General features: G+C 40.7%; 1 protein-coding gene across 1 annotated transcript; it reads left to right on the top strand.

The window, feature by feature from the left end:
- Positions 1 to 404: 404 nt before the first annotated feature.
- Positions 405 to 18,033, top strand: NOXRED1 (NADP dependent oxidoreductase domain containing 1). The gene is made up of 6 exons (XM_036084313.2): positions 405 to 559; positions 2,258 to 2,454; positions 4,508 to 4,688; positions 5,303 to 5,454; positions 6,334 to 6,556; positions 17,530 to 18,033. The coding sequence occupies exons 1-6, from the start codon at positions 405 to 407 to the stop codon at positions 17,705 to 17,707; spliced, it is 1,086 nt and encodes a 361-aa protein (XP_035940206.1). The 3' UTR covers positions 17,708 to 18,033.
- Positions 18,034 to 19,651: the final 1,618 nt, after the last annotated feature.

The raw sequence follows: 19,651 nt of genomic DNA, 5'->3' as shown, positions 1-19,651 counted from the left end.
CAGAGTTTAGTGAAAAGAATTCCTCTGAAGTGTGGTGTACATGGCCAGTCCTATTTCTAAGGCCTAGGAGGGAGTGGGAGGGAGAAGGTCCTGGCTCATGAGCATCTGCGAAACCCACTGCTAATGTAAATGCATCTCTTGAAAAAAGTGCATGTAGCCTATGTGGAGGAGCGTTACTTTGGATTTTTGTTCAGGTTTTTTGTGAATCCAGGTATTCCTGATCCTTGGGCAGTCAGTGCATAGGAATCCTCCAGGACTCACACTGCAAGTACAGAATGTGGGAGGAGAGAGGTGCTGAAGCCCACCATCACAAGAGCCTGTGACTTGAACACACACTCCCTGTCTTCCAAGACAGGGAGCCAAACTGATTGGCATCTGTCACTGCAGGAGATGGTGGCTTGGAAATGGACATGCTAGGGGACCTTGAATCCCTGCAGTTTGAGTATGGGATTCAAGAGGAAGATCGCAGCTGGCTGTATTTGCAGGGCCGTTCTCGAGGGCTGATGATCAAGGCCTGTGCCCATGCAACCTTCTTCTGCAAGCTACTCTGTAATTTGAGGTAAGCTAGGTCTCCAAGGTAGGGCAGATGGAGAAGAATCTCACTGTGGAGTATCCAAATGACTTAAACTTTCTATATTGGAGGATACCTTTGGCAGGGGGAGTGTCTTCCTACCTTTTCCAACCCACAGTCAATCACTGTGGTCTGAAGGCACTGGGAAATGCATACCAGAGTCCGTTGGCTGTGGTTGCATAACAAAGCACAGCTTGTGGTGATTTCCTTTTGGTGGGTGGATTGATTAAATGATCATTCATTCACCCATTCACTCACTCACTGGGACCACCAGCTTGTCTTCCACAGCTACCAATGACTAGCTATCCTGTGGCTGTTGGCTGAAAATGAGGTTGGTTCTTCCTTTCTGGGCTAAGCTAATAGTGGAATTCTCCGTAACAGGAAAGCCACCTGAAACTCTGGGGGTCCTTTTGGTCAGGTGACTTGCATGAAACCCAAGGATACTGATTTGCAAAGAAGCTCAGTCTAGTCCTGACCTCTGGTGTCTTTGTACAATATGGCTTCGGACACTTAAACAGGTAGTGTGTGAGAGCCAGGTACCTAAGCCCAGGCTCCTGCATTCTATAAGCTACTCCTGGAACATTGGTAATGCCCCCCACCCCCAGACTACTTTTTTCTGAAATTAGATCAACTCCTGGATGGTGGGACCAGATCTGAATTGAACATGTTACGGATATAGCAGATACACAAAGAGGCAGGCTGCTTTATGAGTCTGCTGATTGGTTGACTGATAAGAATACATAAACCTTCTGGTTGCATCCCAGATGAGTGGTGAGAAACCAAAATGTGAAATTTCTGGGAGGCATTTTATATTTGGGAGGATCAGGCACAGAGTAAATGCTTTCCTTTCAACCTAGAGAGAAGCCTTAAATAGAATGTGGCTTGTGATGTTTATATGGAAACTCCAGAGCTTAAGTCTAATTTTAACAGAAAGAGAACAAATATAAGATTGTCATATAACAACAGAAAACAATGCCTTATGTATTCAGAGGTCAGACTTTGTTCACCTTGGGCCAAGGAAACACATCCAGAACCAACAGTTAAGTGAGCCTCTGGAAAGAGTGGCCTCAAACCTTTGATCCTCAATTTCTCAGGTTTGTTTTCCCCTATATACCACTTATTTTTATAAATCATATGTTTGAAAAAAGCTAAGTTACCTGGTTACCCAGATGTATGCAAAACCAAAATAGCAAAGCAGAAAGAGTAGGTATGTGGTAGGAGAGGGATATGCTTATCATGATGGCAATGAAAACTGACAACCGTCTACACAGGAAGCAAGGAAGGAACTGGCCCACAGTGTTCCAGGGTGCTGCATAAGCAGCAGTTCACAATGATAGTTCTGAGTCAAACAGTTAAATATTCAGACCTTGTGTTTAAGAAGGCAGGGAAATTCACGGTACATGTAACAACAACAAAATATGTTCATTTAAAAATGTTTTAAACAAGTTTCGGTCCTTTGAAGTGGGATGCTTTACTTTGTGGAAAATTTGCTCAGGGGGAACATTTCATTCCCCAGCAATGCTGGGTAAGTGGCGCCTAATTGGAATGCCTTATCTCTGGAGTACTTCAGGGGCCACCAGGCTGCCACATGAGGAACTTAAAGCAGAGAACATCAGAGGTTGACAGTTAAGAAGAGCTACAGGGTTCATGTGTATTTATTTATGTGTCTGTGTGTTCATTCTCCAGAGAATCATTCCATGAGAAGCAGACTTCCAGCTGTCCCTTGACTGGATTGCTTACTGGCATTCCCGATGATGATGAGTTAAAGGTGGGCATCATTGGAGGTGGCCACCTTGGGAAGCAGCTGGCTCGTGTACTGCTTCAGCTTGTCCCCATCCCTGCTGAGAACCTGAGGATCTCCACTCGGAGGCCAGAGGCCCTGGGTGAGGAACAGTGTGTGGCCGAGAGGGACTTGGGTGTTGACGAGGCCATTTTGAAAGCGTCCCTTGGATAAGGAATCCCTGCACACAGCATACTGAGTTCTCTGCTTGCTAGCCCTGAAGGAAGCTAGAAAGATGTTTATGTGTGTGTTTAAAGATTTATTTATTTATTTATTTATTTGTATATTTATTTGAGAGAGATCACGTGTGTGCGAGTTGGGGAGGGGCAGAGGGCGAGGGAGAGAGAGAGAATCTCAGGCAGACTTCCCGCTGAGCACGGAGCCTGAAGCAGGGCTCCATCTCCTAATCCTGAGATCATGACCTGAGCCGAAATCAAGAGTCAGACGCTCAACCTACTGAGCCACCCAGGTGCCCCTTAATCACCATTTTAATATACCTTTTAAATTTTTCTTGTTTTAATATATTCTTTACTGATCACTAGAAGAACTGAATATGTTTTATAGCTTTATTACTAGTTCCTTTTTTTGAGTTCTTTTTGTCCAGTTCTTCTGTTGGAGTGCCTGACTGATTTTTTCTTATTAATTTGCAAGCATTCTTTCTATATTAAACTTAAAAAAAATCTTACCATGTGGGGCACCTGGGTGGCTTAGTCGTTAGGCATCTGCCTTTGGCTCAGTTCACGGTCCCGGGGTCCTGGGATCAAGCCCCGCATCGGGCTTCCTGCTCCACAGGAAGCCTGCTTCTCCCTCTCCCACTCCCCCTGCTTGTGTTCCCTCTCTCACTGTGTCTCTCTCTGTCAAATAAATAAATAAAATCTTAAAAAAAAAAAATCCTATCACATAAAACAAATTTCTCTGATTTCATCAATAGGACTAGTATATATGTTTCAATAAGGTGTATATATTCTTTGGAAAGCACTATATTTATTAATAATAAAATTACAGTTTTAGAACATCCCTGCATGTTGTGTAAGGAAGAAAGAATTCAAAATGCTTAGCATCAGATTTTTTTTTTTTTTAAGATTTTGTTTATTTATTTGACAGAGAGAGAGAGAAGAGAGCATGAGCTGGGGTGGGGGAGGGAGAGGGAGAAGCAGATTGCCTAGTCAGCAGGGAGCCCAAAGCAGGGATCATGACCAGAGCCAAAGGCAGAGGCTTAACCGACTGAGCACCCAGGCGTCCCTTAGCATCAGATTCTGTACACTTTCGAGAACAACCTGTGAAAGAAGTATGGACGTGCATGTTTTCTAAACTTCCTCTTGGTCCCATCCGTCTTCCAGGTTTACGGTGCCCAGATAACATCAGCGTCAAGTGTTATCATATACCCTTGGTGGTTAAGATAAGAACTCACTTCTCCAATGTCTGTAATATTCTGTTTTCCAACAACCCTTAAAACATACTACCTTATGTGAGTTTACATTTTTACTTTTGAAATCCATATCGAATAAGTACAAGTGATTAACTGCCGGTGACTGAATGCAAATACATGAGTCATCACATTTCTCTCAATGTTTAAAACTATCTTGTTAAAACAACAGTAAGTTGCATATACTTTACTGAAACTGTAAGTATATCTTTCCAAACTCCTCCCAGCCTCTGCCCTATGTTCTTCCACTCTCTTAGCCTTTCCCACCAGCTCAAGCCAAGTGATTTCTCTAAACCTCAGTTTCCTCATCTATAATATAGGAATAATACTAGTCTCAGAAGGTCCTGTGGGGACTGACTTAGATAATGTATGTAGAGTACTTTGTACGCTACCTGGCACATGATAAATCATCATTAAATTAGAGCAAGGAGGCTTCTTCCAGATTTTTTTCTTCCTAACAAACCAACCAACCAACCTGAAAAATTCTAGCATTTGGTCTAAAAGTAAGAGAGGATGAATTATAATCTCCAGCACGGCTGCAGTGACACTAGCTTTTTTGATGATGGGGTTGGGGCATGGCCCATGTCTTTTAGAAGACGTGTGGAGGGGGTCTCTCTGATTCACATGGAGAGAGGACTTGAGAAAAAGTCATTGTCATCCTCTCCCCACAGTTGATGTTTAGGTCAAACTCCTTTGTAATGTGATCTCTTTCTTCCTTTATCCCTCCCAGATGAGTTCCAGAAACTGGGAATCCAGTGTTTTTACCATAACCCTTATCTGGTAGACTGGGCCAACGTGCTGTTCCTCTGCTGCCTGCCCTCTCAGCTGCCTAATATCTGCCTAGAAATTCAAACCCGCCTGGAGAAAGGTTGCATCGTGTACAGCTTCGTGGCTGCCGTCCCAATAGCCAGGTAGCCTGTTAGAGTGAGCGGGAAGCTGGCAGAACTGCTCCATCTGCTCCTATCTGGCTCCTCCCCCCACCTCCACCCCAGCCCCCTGCTTCCCCCTTGGGGTAGGTCATTCCCAGTAATAAGGTAGAAGAGCAGCTTCATCTGCAACACCCAGCCAGCCTTTCTAATTGTGTCTTCCCCACTTCTCCATAAACAGCCCTTGTGGGTGGACTGTTTCCTTTGGTGGGCAAACGGTTAGAACTGCAATGGAGCATTGCTTCCCACCACTTGAACCTGACTCGTGTTCCCCTTGTGCATCAGTGGGAAGGGAAACTGTCAGTCAACACCATGAAAAGTGATTGACAGCATGTGTCAAATATTATTTTTGTACCCCTGCTGTCTAGCCTAGTGCCTGGCAAGAGACCACATTCACTAAGCGTCAGGTAGGCTGCTGAACAATCCAACGGATAAGTAGTGCCCCAGTGCTGCCTGCACCCTGGCTGCCTCTGAGCGGCGCTGTGCAGGGCAGGAAGTCGGGGGTGGGGGGGGTTGGATGCGATCCAACGCAGTGGGTCATGGGTTGGTTTATGGGAGTACTGACTCTGCACTCCCTGTCTTGGGGGCTTTCCTTTCAGGTTGAAACTCCTACTGAACCACACCAATATCTTGCGGCCTCAGTATCAATGTGTTGAAGATTTTGTCAACATCTGGGGGGCCGACAAGGACATCACAGCTGCCCTCCAAGATCCTGTGATTCTTCAGGCTACCTGCCCCTACAGTCCTGCTGGTAATGGCTTGCCATGTTTTTGGCACTCTTTTGAAAGTTACTTCCCTCTTGGCCTGGTGCTATTTTATAATCCCAGTGTGTGTGTGTGTGTGTGTGTGTGTGTGTGTGTGTGTGTATGTGTGTGTGTGTTGTGTCTTGGGTATGTGTGCAGGGGGCGTACAGGCTAGACACACTCTCAGCTATTTAGGTTTTTTGTTTTGTTTTTAAAGATCTTATTTATTTATTTAAGAGAGAGAGCGCACACACGAGCAGGGGGAGCAGCTGAGGGAGAGGGAGAAGCAGGCTCCCTACCAAGCAGGGAACCCGAGTGGGGGTTTGATCCCAGGACCCCGGGATCATGACCTGAGCCAAAGGCAGACACTCAACCAACTGACTCACCCAGGCACCCCTAGCTATTTAGGTTTTGAATGGGAGCCGTTTTGGTGGCAAAAAGCCAGCCTTCTTTAGGGAAAGCAGAGAAGTCTGAGCGCTCAGACCTGTTAAGGCTGAACTAGAAACAGCCAGAGGTAAGAGCCTATTTAAACAGGAGGATGTGATATCTCGCACTACATGGTGTTTCCCTGCTCTAATCTTATATTTTTCCCTAGTCTCTTCTCCTTATTGGAAGGATCATTCTAGAGATTTCTAGGATGCTTTTGCCATTAGCAATGTCTACATTAGTCATACCTGTCCTTCTAGGGTAGGGTAACACACAATTTGTTATAAAGGGCACAATTAGGGCTCTTGGCTTACGAAGAGGAGTGTTTGTTTATCTTCAGGTTCTTACGACCAACCTATCTTGGAAAAAAGGTGGCTGTTCACTGTCTGGGGTTTGTCCTATATTCTAGGCAAACCCTTTTGGTGGTGCTAACTGGTATTTCCCTCCCCATTAATGTGTAGGGGGAATAATCCTCAATATCAAGTGGTTGGAGGGAGTGTTATACGCAGTCCTAAACATCTGCACCGCAAGGGACATGCCTCACTTACAAGCGCTGCAGCTTCTGAATGAACTGTTACTCTCTGTGCACTTTGAAGACTGTGAGAAAGATGGAGCATCTTGCCCCAAATTTCAGTTACATGATTTTGTCAGCCAAATCTATAGCAAGAACCTATCTCAGCAAAGGTAAGGCATCAGACAGCTGGCTATTCTAATTTCTCCCACACTGTTGTTTTAGCAGGTGCTTTTTCTCTCTTTTTTTCCTTTCATGTAATCTTAAAATTTTATAAAAATAATACATTCTTGGTTTTTTTTTTTAAAGATTTTATTTATTTCTTTGACAGAGAGAGACATAGCGAGAGAGGGAACACAAGCGGGGAGAGCAGGAGAAGGAGAAGCAGGCTTCCCGTGGAGTAGGGAGCCCTGACGCAGGGCTCGATCCCAGGACTCTGGGATCATGACCTGAGCCGAAGGCAGACGCCTAATGACTGAACCACCCAGGTGCCCCACATTCTTGGTTTTTTAAAAAGATTTTATTGATTTGAGGGAGAAAGAGAGCGAGAGGGGGAGAGAGAGAGAGTGCGCATGAGCAGGGGGGAGGGTAGAGGGAGAGGGAGAAGCAGGCTCCCCGCAGAGCAGGGAACCCGATGTGGGGCTTGATCCCAGGACCCTGAGATCATGACTTGAGCCAAAGGCAGTTGCTTAACCAACTGAGCCACCCAGGTGCCCCCAAAATAATACATTCTTGTAAAACATCCAACTAGTGGAAAAGTGAAAGCCCTCCTTTGTCCCCCAAACACCATTTCATATGGTTTTTATATTTTATCTTTTTATCTATGCATTTGCAAACATATATTTATATAGTTATGGTATGTAATGTGTATGCCTATCTATACCTATACATTTTAGAAACATGCAGACTATGTATACTGATTTTTCACTTGTTATGTTATAGACACCGTTCTAAGTCAGTACATTCATATCTACTTCATTTATGAGCAACTGCATAGGTGTCTGTTGGATACATTCATTATTTCATTAAATTTATTCATCTTATTTCTTCTTGATGGTGTTGTAGTTCTCCCATGCCCCAAATTCTGAATACGGGGCTGCAACTGAACATTCTCGTACTTACTTTGCACACTGTACCAATATTTCTGTCGGATGAACATCTAGAAGAATATTCTAGAAGAATATTTCTGGGTCAGGGGTTATATATATTTTGTGTTTGATAGGTATTCCCAAATTGCTTATCGAAAACGTGGTGCTCATTTACATTTCCACCAGTAGTGCATGAGTGCACCATTTCTCTATAGCTTGATTACTTGATCAATCTTTTTAACCTTTGGTGATCTAATAGGGAAAAATCGTTGCCCTTGTTACCATGTTACCAGTGATTTCCATGCCACAAAATTCACTGGACACATTTTATTTTATTCTATTTATTTTAAGATTTTATTTTATTTTATTTTGAGAGAGCGCGCACCAGTGAGGGAAGGAGCAAAGGGACAGGGACAGAGAGAATCCCAAGCAGACTCCCCACTGAGTGTGGAGCCCGATGTGGGGCTCAATCTCAGGACCCTGGGATCATGACCTGAGCCGAAATCAAGAGTTGGACGTTCAACTGACAGAGGCCCCCAGGTGCCCCCACTGGATACTTTTTAATCCTTTTCTTCCTTGGCTATTGAACATTCCATCCTTCTTGAAGCAATCTCTTCTCTTCACTTTCCTGATACTCTCACATTCTCCTCATTTTATTCCTGTCTCTCTAGCCCCTCCTTTGCCAGCAGCTTTTCTTTGCCTCATCCGATGTCTGGGAGTTTTCAGGGCTCTGTCCTAGGCCTTCTTTGCTTGCCGCTCTACACTGTGTTCATGGCTGTGCTTTTCCACTTTGGGGACTTTGGTTGCTATCATTACACCAACAGTGCATGACTCTGTATCTCTAGTCCAGATGTCAGCTTGAAACCCAGGGAAGTTGTGGTCACCATCTCCCCTCAAACTCAACCAGTCCAGAAGCATACCTGCTCTCCTACCTGCTCTGCTGGTGTTTCTGACCTAATTACATGCTCTTCTGCCAAGTTGTCAAGCCAGAACTAGGGAAGTAATCCTTGATTCTCTCTTACCTTTTGTATTCTAATTAATCACCCATGGCCTGTGAAGCACTTTCTGTTTGGGGATTTTCCTTCCCCCTTAGCCTGCGATTCCTTTCTCTCTCGAATGTTGGATCTCTTTTTCCTGGCTCCCTCTTCCTCTGGCATGGTTTTTTCTTTCATACTGGTGGATCATATCCTCCTCCAGTAGCTTCCTTAGGAAAGAATGCATAGGAAGTAACTTAAAGAGACTATGTCTGAAAATGTTTTTATTTTAACCTAATATTTTATTGAGAACATAGCCAGGTATAGAATTCTAGGTTAGAAGTGATTTTCCCTCAGAATTTTAAAGGCATTGCTTCATTGTCTTACAGACAGAGTTGCTATTGAGAGGTACAGTGCCATTCTAACTCTTGAATTCATCCTTTGAAATCTGTTTCTTTTCTCTCTGGAAGCTTATAGGATCTTTTGACCTTAGTCAAAATTTTATGATATGTCATGATGTGTGTCTATTTTATTTTATTTTATATTATTTTATTTATTTTTCATGTGGGTCTGTTTTAACTCACTGTGTTGGGCACAGGGTGAGCCTTTCCTTCCCCCCCCTTAATTTAAAAAATTTTGTGAAATATAACACATACACAGAAAAGTACATATCTCATAAATACATAAATATCCAGTTTAATAAACTATTGTAAAGGAAATACCCATGTAACTGATATCCATAAAAGAAACAGAACATTCAGTAGTCCTTTTTAATCTGAATGTCAAGTTCTCCAATTTTCTCCAATTATGTCTTTGATAATTTTGTCTCCTTGCCTGTTTTCTTTCTTCTTTTTCTAAATATTTTATTAGTCCAGTGTTGGACCTCCTGGACTGGTACTCTGATTTTCTTTATCTTTCCTACTTTTTAAAAAAAGGTTTTATTTATTTGAGAGAGAGAGCACAAGCGATGGGGAGGGGCAAAGGAAGAGGGAGAAGCAAACTCCCCACTGAGCAGGGAGCCAACACAGGGCTCAGTCCCACAACCCCAAGACTATGACCCAAGCTGAAACCAAGAGTCAGATGCCCAACTGACTGAGCCACCCAGGTGCCCCTATTTTGAATATTTTCTTTTCTTTTTTTTTAAAGATTTTATTTATTTATTTGAGAGAGAGCAAAAGTGTGAGAGGTCACAGAGGAAGAGGGAGAACTTGCCGCTGAGCGCGAGATTCCGGGCTCTAGGACCCTGAGATCATGACCTGAGCCGAAGGCAGACGCTTAAGCGTTTACTGGACTGAGCCACCCAGGGGCCCCTATTTTGAATATTTTCAAAGATTTTTTAAGAGTCTCCAAATATTCCTTTTTTATGTAGCATCCTGTTGTCATTTCATTGTGCAATACCATCTCTTATCCCTTTGAGAATGTAAATGAGAGAATTTTTTTTCTTCTTTGAGAAGTCTGTTTCCTTCAGGTTGTTTTCTGATCATTTGTTTTGGTCTCTATCATTCATTTGAGAAGCTTTATTCAAGTATATGGACTTTGCTCATATTTAAGATCCCAGTACTAGAAAGTTGCTTGGAAACTCTGCAGTCAAATGTTCTCCGCCTGAGGTATACCCCCTTTTGGAAACTCTGTTTGCGCTACTGTGGTCTTCGCTACAGAGTGATTTGATCGGCTGTTTCCTTGGAAAACCTTGAATATTGATATCTTTAAGTCTTTGGGACCCAACTTGGGGAAAGAAAGCTGTGTATGTATGTAAGAGGAGGGGTGGGTCTTATCACTAGGTTTTTTTTTTTTTTTTTTTTACTTTCTTCCCCCTCTATTCAACAAATCCTTTCCTTCAACAGTGCCTGTTGTTCCCCTGTCCAGAGACCCCCTGTTTAACCCTTCCAGAGAATAAATAAATGGGGAGGAGGAGGGACAGTGTCCTGACTGTACAGCATTGGGTAGGGTGCTGTGAGGGTCTCTCTCCCTTTTAAGATTTTCAACCCATCATCCTATTTTTAGTCCCATCAGGCTTCCACTTCCTGATGTGCTTCCTGAGTCTTTTGCAGGTTCTATGATGTAAATGGACTGTGTCTTGGTTTTCCCTATTGCTGACTTCAGATTCAGCTCAGTGTTATCATTTGTCCATATTTTTTCCAGCTTCCAACTTGTTGCTCTTGTGTTCTCTCTTATTCTCATTTTAAATTATTTGCCTATTTTTCTTTTGGATTGTTTGCTTTTATTTATTGTTTTATAAAAGGTTTTTAGGGGCACCTGGGTGGCTCAGTTGTTAAGCATCTGCCTTCGGCTCAGGTCCTGATCCCAGGGTCCTGGGATCGAGCCCCACATCAGGCTCCCTGCTCCGCGGGAAGCCTGCTTCTCACTCTCCCACTCCCCCTGCTTGTGTTCCCTCTCTCGCTGTGTCTCTCTCTGTCAAATAAATAAAATCTTTAAAAAAAAAAGAAAAAGAAAAAAGTTTTTAGTATGAATATGTTATGTATATTGGAAATAATGTTTATTTCTCTTTTTGATAACTTTTGCTGTTCAGGGATTCTAATTTTTGTAGTCAAAATTGTCAAATTACTTCTCTATGGCTTTAGGGTTTCAAGTCATACTTATTTAGAACCTCTTCATCTGGGGCGCCTGGGTGGCGCCTGGGATCTAGCCCCACATCTAGCCCCACATCGAGCCCCGCATTGAGCCCTGCATCGGGCTCCAGGAAGCTTGCTTCTCTCTCTCCCACTCCCCCTGCTTGTGTTCCCTCTCTCTCTGTGTCTCTCTCTGTCAAATAAATAAAAATAAGATCTTAAAAAAAAAGAACCTCTTCATCTTAAGATATTCTGTATTTTCTTCTAGTAATTTATTTTTTAAATATTTAAATCTTTAATCAGTTTGGGATTTTTAATTGTTTTTAATTTAATTAAATTTAATTAAAATTTAAATTTTTAATTTTAAAAGATATAATTTAATTATATCTTCTATTCATTTTGGAAAGCCAGTTGTCCTAACATTTATAGAGTAGCCATTTCTTTTCCTACCAATTTGAAATAAGATTTTTACCATTTGCTAAACTGCAAGATATTCATGGGTATATTTTTGGACTGTATTCTGAACTGTGGACCTATTTTTCTATTCCCATACTATGGTTAATTACTATAATGTGTATCTATATTTTGGTATCTGGTAGACCGAGTCCTCTTTAATATTATTTTCCAGAATCTTAATCATTCTTACACATTTATTCTTCATGTGAATTTTTTTAAAAAGATTTTATTTAAAATCCAGAGCATGGGGGGGAGGGGCAGAGGGAGAGGGACAAGCAGGCTCCCCACTGAGCATGGAGCCTGACTTGGGGCTAGATCCCAGGACCCCAAGATCATGACCTGAGCCGAAGTCAGACACTTAACTGACTGAGTCACCCAGCTGCCCCCTTCATGTGAATTTTTTAAAAAATGACCTGAAAAATTAGAAAAGTAACAAATGTTTGTAGTAAATAGGGTATCAGCTAAAATGTACCAAACAGAAAATGAAGGTACCGCCCTCCAATCCCCTTCTCCAGAGGTAACTACTATTAATATATGCTGTGACAAATGAACTTGAAAATAGGCTATGTTTTTAATGTTAAATCACTGAGTAGGATGTTTGCTCTTGGCTTCTGGCGCTATTTATCAAGTTGAAAATGAAGAAGGAGTGATAGAATATCATCATTTTGTGACCTCTAATGAAATAATGAATCTAGGCAACATTAGGTGAAAAGTTGATGGGGGAACTTCATAATGAATAGATCAGACTGAATCTATTAATCAGTCTTAACACTGAAGAAGGAGAGACAATGTGTTTCTGGATAAAAATAGACACAAATTAAAAAAAATAGAAACAGATGAGATATTCCTATAGAAAAAAAGTCAAACCTGAATTTGATCAAATCTATAGATATAAATTCAAGAGACAGGAAAGTGTTAAATGACCATGAGATATAATCAGCAAAATCCAGAATATGGGAAAGTTTAGAGGATAAACAACGCAATTTCTTCAACAAATAAACTGCAAGAGAAAAAAAAGAGGAAGGGGAACTTACAGATTAAAAAAAAGACTTTAAGGGGAGCCTGGGTGGCTCAGTCTTTAAGCGTCTGCCTTCGGCTCAGGTCATGATTCCAGGGTCCTGGGATTGAGCCCCACATTGGGCTCCCTGCTTGGCAGGAAGCCTGCTTCTCCCTCTCCCACTCCCCCTGCTTGTGTTCCCTCTCTCGCTGTGTCTCTCTCTGTCAAATAAATAAATAAAATCTTAAAAAAAAAAAAGACTTAAAAGTCACATTAACCAGGTGCCTGGGTGGCTCAGTTGGTTAAGCGTCTGCCTTTGGCTCAGGTCATGGTCTCGGGGTCCTTGGATCTAGCCCCGCATTGGGCTTCCTGCTCAGCAGAGAGTCTGCTTCTTCCTCTGCCTCTCCCCGCACTCCCCCTGCTTGTGTACGCATGCTCTCTCTCTCTCAAATAAATAAATAAAATCTTTAAAAAAGAAAAGTCACATTAAGCAAAATGTATGTGTAGACTGGGTTTCATATCTCTCTCTTCCTTTAATTAATGTTGTAAACAACATAGATTTCCTAATATTAAGCTTTCATTGCATTCTTAAACTCTACTTAATAATACACTTCCAGATCTGTTTTGCTTGTATTTTATTTATGACATGTACATCATACTCAAAATTGGTCTGTAGTTTTCAAATTTGGTATCAATATTGTGTTAATGTTATAGAATTAGGAAGTCTTTGTGTTCTGGAACAGAACAGAGGAATTATAGATTTCTTGAAGATCTGACAGAACTTTACTGTAGATCTCTCTGGTCCAAATATCTTGCAGGGGAAGTTGCAATTTGACTCTCTTTTCAGTTTTTCCAGTTTATGATCTGTTCAGGTTTACTACTTCTTGAGTCAACTTTGGTAACTGGTATTTTTCTAGCAAAAGTATTTCATTTTTATCTGGATTTCAAATTTGATGGCCTATGATTATACTTGTATTTTAAAAATCTCATCAGATTATATCTCATTTTGCATTTCTAAGAATGTATATGTGTTTTAATTTTTTTTCTTGGTTAAATTTGATAGCAGCTTGTCTATTTTATCGATCTTTTAAAAATAATCATTTTATAGTTTTATTAATTCTACTGGCCAACTTTTTAATTCAAGTATTTCTACTTTTTAATAATTAGTTCCTTCCTCTTTTCTTTTGCATTATTTTGTAGCTCTTTTTCTTAGCTTCTTGAATTGAATATTTATGGCTCATTTAATTTCAATCACATTATTAACATAAAAATAGTAAGAGCTAAGAATGCTCATCTAACCTCTTTAGCTATGTGCTATTGGTCTTTAAAATAACGATTACCTTGTTGGGCACAAAGTTCCTGTGTTATTCAAATCCACTATATCCTTGCTACTCAGACTCGCTGGGATCCTTGCCATCATCTGGGAATTTGTTTAGAAACACAGAATCTGGGGCCTCACTGCAGTTATATGGAATCAGGATCTGCATTTTTACAAAAGCCCAAGTGATAACCACATTAAAGTTGGAAAAGTGCTGTTCTACATTCTTTTTCATCAGATCATTTGTTAGAGTGAGAGGCATGACATATTAGTATTTCCACTCTGATTGTAGTTTCTCACATTCTCTTTATATTTTTAATAATCTTTGCAAAGTTTGAAGCCATATCATCAGCCCCATCCCCACTCTTTTAAAAAAACAACTTTTAAAAAAAGATTTATTTATTGCGGTGCCTGGGTAGTTCAGTCAGTTAAGCCTCTGCCTTCAGATCCCAGGGTCCTGGGATTGAGCCCTGCATTGGGTTCCCTGCTCAGCAGGGAGTCTGCTTCTCCCTCTCTCTCTGATGTTCCTCCTGCTTGTGCTCTCTGGCTCTCTCTCTCTCTCTCTCAAACAAACAAATAAATAAATAAAATCTTTAAAAAATAAATAAGTAAAAGATTTATTCATTTATTTTAGAGAGCAGGGGAAGGGGCAGAAGGAGAGGGAGAGAGAGAATCCTCATGCAGACTCTGCACTGAATGCAGAGCCCGACTCAGGGCTCCATCCCAGGACCCAGAAATCATGACCTGAGCAGAAAGCAAGAGTCGACTGCTCAACTGACTGAGCCATCCAGGCACTCCCCAAAAAACTTATATTTTGAGATAATTGTAGATTCACATGCAGTTTTTTTTTTATTAGTTTAAGAGGTAGAATTTAGTGATTCATCAGTTGCATATAACACCCAGTGCTCATTACATCAAGTGCCCTCCTTAATGCCCATCACCTAATTATCCCTTCCCCCCACCCACCACCCCTCCAGCAATCCTGTTTGTTTCCTAGAGTTTATTGTCTCTTATGGTTTGCCTCCCTCTCAATTTTCATCTTATTTTATTTTTCGCTTTCCCTATATTCATTTTGTTTCTTAAATTCCACATATGAGTGAAATCATTCACATGCAGTTTTTAAAAATAATACAAAGAAATTCCATGTACCCATTTATCTACTTTCCTCCAATGGTACAAATTTTAGTACAAATATCTCTACATGGATATGATAAAACTATAATAGAATACTACAACCAGGATAATGCCACTGATATAGTCAAGATCTAGAACGGACCTATCACTGAGTGATCCTTCATATTGGCCATCTCCTCAACTTGGCAATTGTTAATCTGTTTTCCATTTCCATATTTTGTCATTTCCAGAATGTTATATAAATGGAATTATAGAGTATGTAACCTTTTGGGATTAGCTTTTTTCATTCAGCATAATTCTCTGGAGATTCATCCAAGTTGCTGTGTATATTAATAGTTTATCCCTTCTTATTGCTGAGTAGTATTCGTAGCATGGATGTACCATACTTTAATTATTCATCTGTTGAAGGACTCCTGAGTGGTTTCCAGTTTTTGGCTGTTTTGTTTTTGTTTTTGTTTTTCAGTTTTTGGCTATTATGAACAGAGTGCTATGAACATTCATGTACAGGTTTTTTGTGAACATAAATTTTCATTTCTCTGGGACAAATGCTCATGATTACAATTCCTAGGTCATTTGGTAGTTGTATGCTTTTTGTTTTGTTTTGTTTTTTTAAGACATTGACAAAGTGTTTTTCAGAGTGGTTGTACTGTTATACATTATCACTAGCAATGTATAATCCAGTTTCTCTGCATCCTCACCAGCATTTGGTGTTGTAATTAATTTTTATCTTACCATTACATCTGTAGATCAATTTGTGGAGAATTGACATCGTTATTATGTTGAGTTTTCCCATCCATGAACACAGTATGTCTCTCCATTTATTTAGATCTTCTTTATTTCATCAGCATTTTGTAGTTTTCAGTCTATAAGTCTTTTTTTTTTTTTGTGGTAAAGGTTCATTTATTTATTTGAGAAAGAGAGCATGAGCATGAGCTGGAGGGGTAAGGGGAAGGGAGAGAGAATCTCAAGCAGACTCTGTCTTGAGCACAGAGCTGGATGCCAGGCTCAATCTCACGACCCCCAGGTCATGACCTGAGCCAAAACCAAGAGTTGGTCACTTAACCAACTGTGCCACCCAGGTGCCCCAGTATGCAAGTCTTATACATGTTTTGTTAGATTTACATCCAAGTATTCCTTTTGTATGTGTGTGAATGCAATTGCATTTTTAATTTTAGTGCCCAAGAGTTCATTGCCTATATATATATATATATATATATATATATAAATAGAATTGGTTTTTGTATTGTTTCCTGTGACTTTGCTGAACTCATTAGTTCTGGGACATTCTTTTTGTAGATTCCTTGGGATTTTCTACATAAACAATCATGTCATGTATAAATAGGGACAGATTCATTTTGTCTTTCCAATCTGTATGCTTTTATTCCCCTTTCTTGCATTATTGCATTGTCTACAACTTCCAGGACTATGTTAAATAAGGAGGGTGAGAACAGATATCCTTGCTTTTACTCTGATCTTTTTAACACTGTAACAATCCTATGTCTTAATACTTTTTAACTTGAATCGACTTGAGTAATACTTAACATTGCTCTGTTTTTATTTGCATATTAACTTCTACTTCTTTCCCTATACAACTGAAGAGGATATCTTAAAAGAAATGAGATCTTTTCTTTTTTTTTTTTAAGTTTTATTTATTTATTTGACAGAGAGAGAGATAGAGAGTGCAGGAACACAAGCAGGGGGAGTGGGAAAGGGAGAAGCAGGCTTCCCACCGAGCAGGGAGCTCAATGTGGGGCTCAATCCCAGGGTTCTGGGATCATGACCTGAGCCAAAGGCAGAAGCTTAATGACTGAGCCACCCAGGAGCCCCAGATCTTTTCTATTTTTTTTTTTTAAGATTTATTTATTTTAGAGAGAGAGCACGCACTGGGGGAGGGGCAGAGGGAGAGGAAGAGAATCCCAGTCAGACTCCCCACTGGGCATGGAGCCCGATATAGGGCTCAATCTCATGACCCTGAGATCACAACCTGAGCGGAAACCAAGAGTCAGACACTTAACTGACTGCGCCACTCAGGCTTTCCAGATCTTTTCTATTCCTAATGTCCATGATCCTCTTATGTATGCTATTTTCTTTCTTTTCTTTTTTTTTTTTTTAAAGAGAGAGAGTCCGCACACAAGCAGGGGGGAGGGGCAGAGGGAGAGAAAGAATCTTAAGCAGGCTCCACACCCAGCACAGTGCCCGACAGAGGGCTTGAGCTCATGACCCTTAGATCATGACCTGAGCCGAAATCAAGAGTCCATTGCTTAACCTGCTGAGCCATCCAGGTGCCCCTATGTATTCTATTTCTAAATTCAAGGGAAATATACTGAAAAGGATGTCAATGTCATTATTATAATCATTCTTTAATTATGAATTCCCTCCCAAATGCACTTAGAAAAATGCACATTTGTGCAAAACGCATCACAAGTACAATTAAATCTGCATAGTGAATAGTTGTAGCTGAATGTTGATGAATTTTAATTAGTTTGATATAGAAAATACCCTTATTTCCAAGTGTTGGAAAACTTTCTTTAAAGGAAATGTTCAACAGCCAAATCAGATGTATTAGACAGACATAAAAAAGTAACAGAATTTTTTTTTCCCCACCCCAGGCCTTTCCCCTGGTTTGATCTGACTGCTGTGCAACTCAAGGAAACACCCTTTAGTCAGCATCTCTCAGCCAGTACTGCTCTCCAGGACCACCTTACCTATCGATACTGTGATTCATTTGGTATCTCCCTACCCCAAGAACAGCAGCCAGGGGTTTCCACAGGCTCTGCCACTCAATAAGAGAAGAGACCTCAGGAATCAGGATTTTTTTCCCTCCACAATGCTTGTACCCTGATTATCACAATTGACACTGGGTATCATGTGAGTGTACTGTGTTTGCCACATGTTTGGGCATTAAGGAATTAGAAAATTGTACTGTCTTTAACATATAGAATAAAACAAGAGGTCTTTTACATCAGTGTATTTGGGTATGTCTGGCTTTTTGGAAATAACCAAATGAAACTGTATAACCTGACACACTTAAGTAAGCTGCTTCCCGAGGAAAGCCATGTTAATATAAATTATCTTTCTTCTAAAAGCTAAATTCAAGAAGTTATGTCATTATTAGACAGTACATACTGCAGCTTGTTTTCCTATAGCAGTGTGTAGCTGACAAATGATACAGCTTGATTTTCCTACCATTTTGGATAAAGAAATAAAATGTAAACAATGTTAATTATGACTCATTTCATGTTTATTTCAGCTATATATGACTGTCCTGGAACTATCTTATTTAAAGCTGTTCCCATTTAAACCATTTTTATTTTTATTTTAAATAGGTAAGAAAGTATTTCTTGACAAAGAAAAAAATAGCTCATCTCAAATTGTTGGACACTTGGAGAGTCAGGATCCTTTCTTCTGAGGTCTCTTTAAGCAATTTACATAGAAATGCTTCCCAATGGTACCCTAGCTGCCCCTCACCCATTTAAACCATTTTATTTTATTTTATTTTAAGATTTTAGTTATTTGACAGAGAGAGAGACAGCGAGAGAGGGAACACAAGCATGGGGAGTGGGAGAGGGAGAAGCAGGCTTCCCGCTGAGCAGGGAGCCCGATGCGGGGCTCAATCCCAGGACCCTGGGATCATGACCTGAGCCAAAGGCAGATGCTTAACAACTGAGCCACCCAGGCGCCCCCATTTAAACCATTTTAAACCATAAAACCATTTTTACAAATAGCTGGCATTTGTATTAAATGGCTAAAAATAATTTTGCAAAATATGGATCTTCCTACACTGCAAAGTTCTTTCCTTTATGTTTTGCAAATACTTTATGTCAGTGATATAGAGTAGAAAACAACAGAAGGGAAGAGACCATCAGGTTGAGGAGGAGGACACTGACTATGCTCTGTCATTGCACTAAATGTTTGCTAAATGTGAAGTGCTTTTGAACAAAACCATTCACTATACATGTAAACCACCATGGTGTTAGGTTAATCATTTACATTTTTCTTTTTTGCATAATTGTGAGCCAGGCAAACTCAATGGTATGGTGTAGAATGGTCTGAGATGAAATTTCATTGGTCCAATTTGGGAAAAAAGTAGGTTCATCATCAGATACTAACGTTTGGTATGAATGCTAATTTGAGGTACTGTTCCTTTTCTCAGAAAAAAAAAGAATTGGGATTCCTTTGACTATTCATTTGGTGTAGGGAACTGGGCAGGGTACATCATTGTCCTTCTGGATTATGGTAGTCCTTTAGTGGCTCTTAGGGTTAAGAAGTGAGGCTGGGAAGAGAAAGAGCAGTTAAGTCTATAAAACTAGAGGGGAACTGGAGTCATTCAAGCAAGAAGTATTTTGTCATTTCTTTTGAGCAGTCCAGTCATGGGTAGACTCTAGCCTAAATTTCTTTCTTTCTTCCTTCTTTCCTCCCTCCCTCCCTCCCTCCCTCCCTCCCTCCTCCCTCCCTCCCTCCCTTCCTCCCTTCCCTTGTAAACCCTACTCCCAATGTGGGGCTCAAACTCACAACCCCAAGATCAAGAGCGCATTCTCTACTGACAGAGCCAGCCAGGCACCCCCTGAATTTCATTTTATAAAGGTCTGGAAGGTACCACATAAAAGAGTCATGTAAACAAACCCCAGTCTCTATTCCATAGTCAGTGGCACTTCTATAAGCCACATTGTTTGTAAGGATAAATATAAATTTTTAAAAATACTAAAATTTTTTGGGGGGGCACCTGGGTGG

The sequence above is a fragment of the Halichoerus grypus genome, chromosome 8, assembly GCF_964656455.1.
Source record: "Halichoerus grypus chromosome 8, mHalGry1.hap1.1, whole genome shotgun sequence".
Taxonomy (NCBI): Eukaryota; Metazoa; Chordata; class Mammalia; order Carnivora; family Phocidae; genus Halichoerus; species Halichoerus grypus.
Note: the sequence above shows the minus strand (reverse complement) of the source record. Positions and strands in the feature narration are given on the sequence as shown.